This window comes from Cryptomeria japonica, chromosome 5 (assembly GCF_030272615.1).
Source record: "Cryptomeria japonica chromosome 5, Sugi_1.0, whole genome shotgun sequence".
Lineage (NCBI taxonomy): Eukaryota > Viridiplantae > Streptophyta > Pinopsida > Cupressales > Cupressaceae > Cryptomeria > Cryptomeria japonica.
The window spans coordinates 785,238,981-785,249,163 of record NC_081409.1 but is presented as its reverse complement, the minus strand read 5'-3'; the positions used below and the strand labels follow the sequence as shown (position 1 = coordinate 785,249,163).

At 37.9% G+C, this 10,183-nt stretch overlaps 1 protein-coding gene across 1 annotated transcript; it reads left to right on the top strand.

The window, feature by feature from the left end:
* The first annotated feature begins 5,418 nt into the window (after positions 1–5,418).
* LOC131876162 (probable LRR receptor-like serine/threonine-protein kinase At3g47570) lies at positions 5,419–8,146 on the top strand. Its single transcript, XM_059220981.1, has 2 exons — positions 5,419–6,271; positions 7,710–8,146. Exons 1-2 carry the CDS (start codon positions 5,419–5,421, stop codon positions 8,144–8,146), a joined length of 1,290 nt encoding a protein of 429 aa, XP_059076964.1.
* The last annotated feature ends 2,037 nt before the right edge of the window (positions 8,147–10,183 follow it).

Here is a 10,183-nt window from a genome sequence, read left to right as displayed (position 1 = left end):
AAGATACATCTCATAGCATATCATATCATACATCTCATCTTCAAGATACATCTCATAAAATCATGCATTAACCCATCATATTCATTCAATATCAAAGCACAACCATCTAAACATTGCATCATCATCATAGAATAATCAAAATCATATAGAAAGCATCATCTATAAAACATCACATGAGAATCAAGGAAAATGGTGTCATATATATATATATATATATATATATATATATATATATATATATATATATATATATATATATATATATATATATATATATATATATATATATATATATATATATATATATATATATATATATATATATATATATATATATATCATCAATGATCAATGTACACAAATATGTCATGTCTATAATGACAAAATGATCAAAATACAATAGAGACAACGTTTCTCAAGTATGACTATCTCTGAAAGGTGACGATGTCGCAGTAGATGTCCCAGCATCTGGATCCCCAGGTGGATCCTATCTAATAGGCCCTGTCACGCCTCTTCTCTCTGTCCTTGACCCAGTCTCTCTGGATCGACTAGTTCTTGATGTTATAAAACTCGAAACTCGGTGCTCCCTAGGTACCACATCCTCATAATGCCTCCTGCAGTACTCTACCTCCTTAGCTCTCAAAGCCAACTCTCTCAAGGTATCTCTCATCAAGCCACCTATCACAACTCTCTCCAAAGTCTCTGCTCGACCATGACACTCTATCTCTGTAACCCACTCCGTGGTCAGCAGTGTAATCTGCCACTGATGCACTAGTAGCTATGTCTATAGGTGTTGCACTGATAACTATAGCGACCTAATCTATGCATCCTCTTGGTGAGTCAGAATCCCAATTTGGAGGGGTACCTGTGAAGTGGTACCCTGTATCCCTCCCCCTATCCTCAGTGTTGGTGGGGATAGCATATCAGACCTCCTCCTCTGAGCCGACTGTCTAAACTGGTTAGTCCCTCCCACCACTGCTATCACCTCTCCTACTCTCTCCTACCCCAAGCTCCAATAGCCAAACTTGCTCTCCCTCTATCCACCACTGCTCGTCGCACTACTCTCTCCACCTGAATCCCTCTATCACCACCATCTCCACCCCTATCTCCTCTCCTCCCTTGATCTCCACCCTAGTCTCCTCTCCTCCCTCTATCCCCTCACTGATCTCAGTCACCTCCTCTACCATCACCACCATCATACCCTCCACCATCCCCACCTCCCGCATCTAGCTCCTCTCCATTCTCTCTCCATCTCCCTAGCCTTTTAGGCTTCTCATCATCCTCATCAGAGTCAAAAGAGGGAATTATCTCCACTGGATCTAATATCCTAGCAACAACATGTGCCGTACACAATGTGGAAAACTCCTCCGTCATCCCTACGTCTACTACACCATAGGCATAGTCCCATATCTGGTCGACTAAGTGAAAGAACTCCTCAACTACTGCTGTGCTGTCAATAGTGGGTCCCCACTCTAGTATATCCTGTCTTCATCGAGCATACAAGCATGCTCCCTGTGGAACTCCCTACTAGTGACCATACTGCCGCAACACCCGGCTATGCAAGAATCTCCTGATAACAAAGAGCATCTGCCCTATAAAAAATTGGGACATGTAAACATAGGGCATCTCCATACCATCCTCTTCCCATACCTTGTAGTCCATGTACGGTCTCTAGATGACCGTATCAATATCATCTAGTACTCTCCTCCAATGCTCTAGTTTTCCCAGCTTACACTGAACAACTATCCCTCAATATCCACATGGATACGCACACCCAATAGGCCTATCTCTATCTACAAGTGGCTTGGCTGCAAGAATATGCTCCCACGCCCATACCTGTAGTAGTGTTACTCTAGCTGATAAACTTCTATACCCCAAGTAAACCACTTGATGTGAATCAGTGACCCTATGTCACCATGTCCTCTAGGACCAACCCCCATCCTATGACCAGTTCCTTCGACCTACGGTCGGGACATAAGAAACCACCTATGAATCCTACCAGAACTGATGGTAGAGGAGCATAATCCAAATCTATGAACTCCTACCAAGGGATCTCATATCCACATATCACATCATCACAAAAAATTCGGCGAAGAGCCTCTGTCTCGCTCTCCTCCGTGTGCTCATAGGGTAACAATGCACCTACCATAGGAATCCGTAGAATCCGGTAGCAATCTTAAGGTGTCACTATGATCTCACCTGTCACCAAATGAAAGGTGTTCGTGTCACTATGCCACCTCTCAGCCAAAGCTATCAACAAACCCTGGTTAACGATAAACTGGGGCATCTCTAACAAGGAGGATAGGCCACAACTCTCAATAATATCTCTATGAGCCTATGTTAGTTGTGGTATCAATGGCCATGGTCTCAGAAATCTCTCTTGCGACTGAACAACTCCAAGTCACTCCTGTCACAAACAAAACAAGTCCAATATCAGTTTTCTCATCCAAATCAAATTCACCTCAACTTGAAACATTGAAAATCTAATCAAGTTCCACATCATATCAAATCTATTTCCATATCAAATCATATCAACTTGTAAAACAATTCAAGTTCCAAAATCATATCAATTTGTAACACAACTCAAGTTTCACATTCATATCAGCTTGAAAAACAATTCAAGTTTCACAATCATTTCAACTTGTAATACAACTCTAGTTCCACATATATATCAACTTGAAACAAATGCATATCAAATCAAGTTTATATCAAAACATCCACATCAAAAACCACATCCATATCAAATCAACATCAGATCAAAATAAACTTGAAACATTGCAAATCAAATGAAGTTATATCAGAACTCATATTGGATAACTTATCAAAATAATGACAACAGGCATGCAGACTGACAATTCATGCCCATCCCGACAAAAACTAGCAAAAACTCACCTATCTTTCTTCATCCAAAATACTACTTAACACAAAATTTTCCTCTCATACACTAAACAACCTTATCTACACGCTAAACTACTGGTTATGTGCTACCTTGTCCTCTCAACGCACTACACCATTTACCCTATGTGCTAAAAATTAACTATGCGCTACTCTATCCTATTCATGTGCCACCTAAGCCACCCTAGGTGCTAAAAACACCTATGCACTATCTTCTCCTAGCCCTACACTACAAACCTAACCCTATGTGTTAGGGTATACCTACAAGCTATCCTATACTACCCATGCGAACCCTGGCTAAGCCTATGTGCTAGGTATTTCCTACGTGCCACCCATTTTCTCCTTTGCACTACCCTGTATCCCCAATGCGCTAACCTAACCCACCTCGGTGCTATCTAAATCTACCCAGACGCTACCCTAGTTTATAAAACCCTATGCACTAACCTACTCATCGTATGTGCAACGGTTTTTACCGGACGCGCTAACCCGTCAAACCCGTGTGAAAATTTTGAAAAACATGCCTAAAAATGACAAAATAAAAATAAAAAAGGGGCTAAAAATGATGACTTACTGGTGGTCCATATGTGGCAGGCCTCTAATACCTCCGAATGCACTCGAATCGATGAGAAGCAAAAGGAATTGGCATTTTGTTTTTTCTCCAAGTGTCACTTTCTCCAAAGGTCAACAAGCACAAATGAGACAAAATAAATCACTTTTACCTTTTTATAGGGTAAATGAAAATTAGGGTTACATGGACGACAGGTAAATTGCTTGTGGTCTCATCTATAAACATTGCAAACATCATTATCAGGAGATGAATCAACAAAACACATTCAACATAGGCAAAAATTTAAAATGCAATCAAAATTATCAAAACAAATCATGACATCATTTATCAAATATGGGGCATCGTTTATCCAATTTGGGGCACAACATGAACATTTCAACAAAACATCACACTGATCATAACCAAATCATGACAACACGTCATTTTCTTTGAATTAACACGTGCACACAAGTCACTTCAAAGAGGGGCAAAATGTAGACGTATAAAAATGACCATATTCCTAAATGAATATTTAATATTCATTTTATTCTCATTCTTCTATTTTAGTTAAATCTAATTTATTTAAATCACCTACATTCTTCTATTTAATTAAATAAATTATTCAATTTATTTATTTAAATTCACTTAAACCCTTTTACATCATTTAATTGAATAAATTATTTTATTTAATTAAATCTCTTTTCTATACTTTTAAATTAAATTTACATTTAATTAAATAGTTTCCCCTAATTAAATCAATCTAATTTACTTAAATCCCCAATTTGCAACCACAATTGAAATAAATTAATTTTATTTTTCTATTTTCCCCACCCACTTGCATTTTCCTACATCTCCCACTTGCCTCTCTAAACCCCCTTCTAGATTCTTCTAATCACTTCTAAATTAGCCTAACCCATTTCCTAAATATCGTCACATCCCTAAACAAATGGAAGTCACTTCTCAAACCCTCAAAGTCTTTGAAAACCATTAAAGGCTTTATGTCTTCAACAAGTTAACCTTGAAAGTCTTTCAAACCATTAATGTTTAACTCAACCTTCTTACATGGTTAGAGACTTTTTTGCCTAACTTAACCTTCATCTAACCAAAAGGTCTCATCAAGCATTCATTGCTTTCACCATGGTTATCCCTTTAATCCTTGCACAAGAGTTTACCCATTGGGTAAAAGCTTTATCCCTTGGATAACCCTAACCTAACCTTAACCCTTACCCTCTAAGGTAACCATGAGGTCTTCTCAAGCATTTAATGCTTCTTACATCTCCTCTCAAGTAATCTTATGTTGACAATTGTCACCATTTCATTGGTGAAAATTGCAAACATGGATTGATAACTTCCAATCCAGACCCTTGATTAACTCCTTCAATCCTGACCTTCCATTGCCCTATTTTCACTATAAATAGAGCTCTCATTCCTCCATTTCAAAGATCATCCAAGCTTTTAGTATCTCATTTAAGCTCAAATTTATCAATACATATAGCTTCTCTTTGTAATAGGAATTAATCTAACAAACATTTTAGAGTATTTCCTTTATCATTAGCTTAAATCATTAGCTAGTATATCATGTAAGGATAGTATTGCTGCTAACCGTGTCATCTTATAATCTTGTTTACTTCATTTGTATAATCATGCATAGATAGGATGCATTTCAAGATACATTAATCTAAAGCATCCCTTTTTCTTGCATTCATCATCCCTAAGTCACTTTGCTTAGTGATGATCTCAGAGCAAAGGCATTGGTTTGAGGGACCTTGTGAGATAGAGAACCATGGAACCTACCTTGGGAAGTTGAGCCATTCTTCATGACTCCATAACTTGCACCAAGAAGTCTTGTGGGTGTGTGGACAAGTCCGTTTACACATTAACATATTTTACACATTTTAAGTTTAATTGACCTGCTTTTCCCGCACACAGGTACCATTCCGCCTCAACTCGTGCAACTCCCAAATCTATGGATACTCATGCTGGACCACAATCAATTACAAGGAACCATTCTGCCCACTCTCTCCGCTTGCCGCAGTTTGTATTACCTGGCACTCTCCTACAACCAACTGCATGGCAGCGTTCCGCCTGAGTTCAGCCTTCTCACAAGTTTGAAGTACCTCCACTTAGGTGTTAACAGTGTCACAAGTACCATTCCGCCCTCTTTCGGAAACTTGTCCGCCTTTGTTCAATTAGATTTGAGCGAAAATGAATTATCAGGCACCATTCCCAACTCTTTAGCAAATTTCTCAAAATTGAAAGTGTTAGATTTATCTGAAAATCAAATAAGTGGAAATATTCCTTGGGAAATTGGTACCAAGCTCTCCAATTTAGTAATCCTTAGTTTATGGGGAAATCAGCTTAGAGGAAACATACCAAACTCCTTGGGAAATTGTTCCCTTCTCCAAGAACTTTTTTTACCTATTAACAGACTGAGTGGAACGGTTCCAATGGAGCTAGCTAAGTTGAACCTTCTAACGAAGCTTTATCTGCACACCAATCAACTTGTTAGCGACAGCAGTAATACATTGGCCTTTCTCACTGCTCTCACAAATTGCTCCCACTTGCAAGAAATAGATATGGCAAACAATACTCTCATTGGTGTATTGCCCCTATCCATAGGCCAACTGTCTTCCAATCTCTACGAGTTGAATTTACCAGACAACATGATAAGTGGAAGCATACCACAACAGATTGTCAATCTGACAAACTTAACGTACTTAAATTTAGGCACTAATCTTTTCAGCGGCAATATTCCTTCTCGAATTAACAGATTCCATGTGTTGGAAGAATTGTATTTGTATAGGAACAATTTAGAAGGAGCCATTCCAAGTGAGATAGGTCAAATGCAACATCTCGGAGCCTTATCTCTTTTATCACAATCAGTTATCTAGAAAAATACCAGATTCTTTTTGTCACTCACAGCAGTTGAGACGTCTCTCTCTTCACCACAACAAGTTATCAGGACGGGAGATCCCCCTTAGTTTGGAGGGATGTCAGAAGTTTGAGGTCCTTGACTTATCTTACCATAATCTAGCGAGAAGGATACGTGGTGAAGTGATTGCAAGCCTTAAAAACCTAGCATTCTACCTGAATCTTTCATGGAATTCTCTGGAAGGGTCTTTGCCACAAGAGATGAGTAAAATTGTAACGGCTCAAGCCATAGATATCTCTGGGAATCAACTTAGTGGGGTCATTCCAAAATCTGTAGGAGACTGCATAGCATTAGAGCGTCTAAATCTGTCCCACAATGCCTTTGTAGGTCCAATACCAGATTCACTCTCCAAATTAAAAAATCTCCTAGATATGGATCTTTCTTTCAATAATTTGACAGGGCAGATTCCAGATGGAGGGCTTTTTCCAAATAGAATTGTTGGAATATTGTTAATGGGGAACCCTGGACTATGTGGCCCAATAAATTATTCATTGCCTCCCTGCCCAAATCTGATCCAGCGAAAACATTCCCTACTCAAAAAAGTAGTCCTATCATTTGTTGGAACCATTGGATTTGTATTATGATGCTTCATTATAGGAATTCTATGAAGACATAAACTTTCAAGGCAACTAGTCGGAACCTCAAGCTTTACTTTTCAAAGGCTCGGGTATCTAAAATTCTCTCGTCAAGATCTTGTTGTTGCCACATCTGGATTTGATGAGTCAAACTTACTTGGAGTGGGTAACTTTGGATCAGTCTACAAAGGCATTTTGAGGGATGGTAAGATTGTTGCCATTAAGGTTCTTAAATTACTAAATGAAGAAGCTCTTAAGAGTTTTAATAGAGAGTGCAAATTGTTAGGGAGGATTCGGCACTGTAACCTCGTCAGAATCATAAGTGTATTTTTCACCCTGACATGAAAGGTCTGGTTCTTGAATTTGCATCTAATGTGGGAGCTTGGAAAAACATTTGCACCATGACCGGGATGATGAAGGCTTTTGTGAATTGGGATTGAGCGAGTGTTTAAGCATTGTTGTAGATGTAGCACATGGCATCGAACATTTACATCATGATTCTCCTCTACAAATTGTGCACTGTGATTTAAAACCTAGTAATGTGCTCTTGGATGCCAACATGACAGCCCTTGTGACTGATTTTGGTATATCCCGTTTAACTACTACAAATTCCATAGATTCATTGAGTACAACAACACTTGCACTAAAATGATCTATTGGATATATTGCTCCGGGTAAAACTAAATTTTTCTTCAGATAGATCACATAATCATTTTCTTTATTAGCTTTTCAAGTTTTTAACGAATAAAATTGATTGCAGAGTATGGATTCAGTGGGAATGTTTCTATTCAGGGAGATGTTTACAGTTATGGAATTCTGATATTCGAGATGGTAATAAGGATGAGTCCAAGTGATGACATGTTTGTGGGAGACATGACCTTGCAAAAGTGGGTGAGATCAGCTTTTCCAAACAGACTGGCAGAGATTGTGGATGGCCGACTATGGAGAGGTATGAATGAAAACATAGAAGACAACAAATGTCTTATTTCATTCATTCACATTGGTTTGCATTGTAGTAGCGAATCACCAAGAGAAAGACATTCCATAAGAGATGTAGGCAATGCCTTGGAGAGCTTGAAGGTATCTTTGATGGGAAGTGCAACTGCTTCCAATTTAATAGCCACCATATCAGAACTCTTTGAGAATAACAATCCCACAGGAACAATGGCATCTGACAGTCAAAGTTCCTCATTTTAGATGTTTATAACTTCCATTAAGAAGTTTTAGTCCTTTATGTTTGACAGTTTCAAGTTTGTCTTCTTTCCACTCAATTCCACCTATCTATCCTGTAAATTCTCAAATCATTTAACAAACTTTGGAGTCTTTGCTGTAAATTGTAGTTCTTTGAGCTTGTAAGTTGTTCCAATTCATGTGCTTTCATTACACTAGTTTGAGAAAGTATGATGTTGTCCATACAAACTATGTGACATAGCGTCCTATTTAAGAATTATTTCCATTTCATAATGCGCAAAAGTTTAAGAATTATTTTACGTTCATTTCAGAATATGAAAGACCAATTTCGATGCCATATCAAGAATGATATTTTCATGGCTACACAGGAGAAAGTATGAATAAGATTTGAAAATTTAGAACGGTTAAATAAATGATAGGATCATGGAGCTTCTTACGAAATTCATTTAAAATTATGATCTTTAATATAATTCTCCATTAAAATAGATGATATATTGTTTCCACGCATTGTACAACTGAAATAATTCTGTTTACTTTGATTTTTAATTTAATCATTTACGTTTTATCTTATTTTTATTAAAAAAAATATATATTTAAATTTTTATAAAATATCCTTATGCTTTCTTCATATAGTTTTGATTAAGTAAAAAAAGGTTTTTGAAAGGAACCCAAACCTTTTACAAATCAGGAGAGCAATAGAGCTCGAAAGAACTGTGGCTGATCACTCTAGCAACAAAAACTGATCCCGCCCAGACAAATAGGGATCTCAACACACTTAACAAGAAGAACCACAAAAAGACAATAAAAGGAAAGCAAAAAGACTGCAAAAGACTAAGATAGAGATTGAGACCGAGACAACTAGATATTTTTCATGATATCTTCAGCGTGGAACACCATCTACATCATGTTGTTTGCAAAGATCTTTAACTCATCCAGCTCTCGACCCTTGATGTCGCCCTTATTCCTGGTGTTGGCTCTAGTCCTCTTCTCGTGACCTTTTTTGTCCACCTAATCCTTGTCACCCTATTTGTCTTTGTTGTTATCAAATACGTTAATCAAAATGTTCATATTGTCCAACGAGGCTTTGACAATCTCGAAGTTTTGTTCAGCTATCTTCTTAACTATGAGTTTCATCCTGTAAACTCTGCTGCCCAGATTGTTCATAGCAATTTTCATCCCTTTCACCTCTTTATTTCCTTCCATCTCCTTAACCTTTTTTTTAGTTTCACTAATTTTAATCACCATGTTTTCAATGGCTTCAACTTTATTAATTGCCTCCACCAATTCTTTGACATTTTCATACGTAGGTTTGTCGCCTATCGTGGTTATTTTGACAACATTTATATCCTTCTTCAGGTTGCCTATGCCTTTCACCATTATGCTGACAGTATCACATAAACCCTTAATACTCTCATTTTCTGCAACACACTCACTAGATTTGCCCCTTTTATCCTCTTGATCCTCTTTCTACAGACCTTGAGTATTCAAATCCTCATTGCTGCCCACAACTGGGATATCATCCCCCTCCTTACCCTGCCCATTATCATTATTATTATCCTCTGCCTCCTGATCAGAATCAATCAAAATTTGATTAATATATTTGTTACCTCCTCTGCTGATGTTCTTCTTCATCTGGGTTTTCTTTCTGGTACCTTTACCTTTCTTGCTTTTGATAAATTTACCTTTGAAGGACTTGACCTCAAACTCTGAAATATCTGAATCCACCACTATCCTCTTCCTCTTTCCCTTGTTCCTCCGCTTTTTACTTAGCTCCTCCAACTCGCCTTCAGTTTCCGAGTCGAAGTTAAAACCACTAACCTTACTCTCCATTTCCTCATCCCTTGCATTTTTACCTTTAATAGGTTTTTGAAAGCATTTCCCTTTTAGCAATTTATACACAAGAGCCATAAGACCCTAATGAAGAGCATGGTCGCCCTTGGGGTCTTTCTATATCTCTCGGATAGTATGGTCCACGGAACATGCAAGATAGTATGGCAGGCTAACTTTTCCCCATGGTGGAAATGGTTGAGCAACACAAAGTGG

Coding starts and splice junctions, on each gene's coding strand:
- LOC131876162 (XM_059220981.1), top strand. CDS start 5,419: ATGCTGGACCACAATCAATTACAAGGAACCATTCTGCCCACTCTCTCC. Junction 6,272..7,709: donor TTTAGAAGGAGCCATTCCAA/GTGAGATAGGTC, acceptor AATTGATTGCAG/AGTATGGATTCAGTGGGAAT.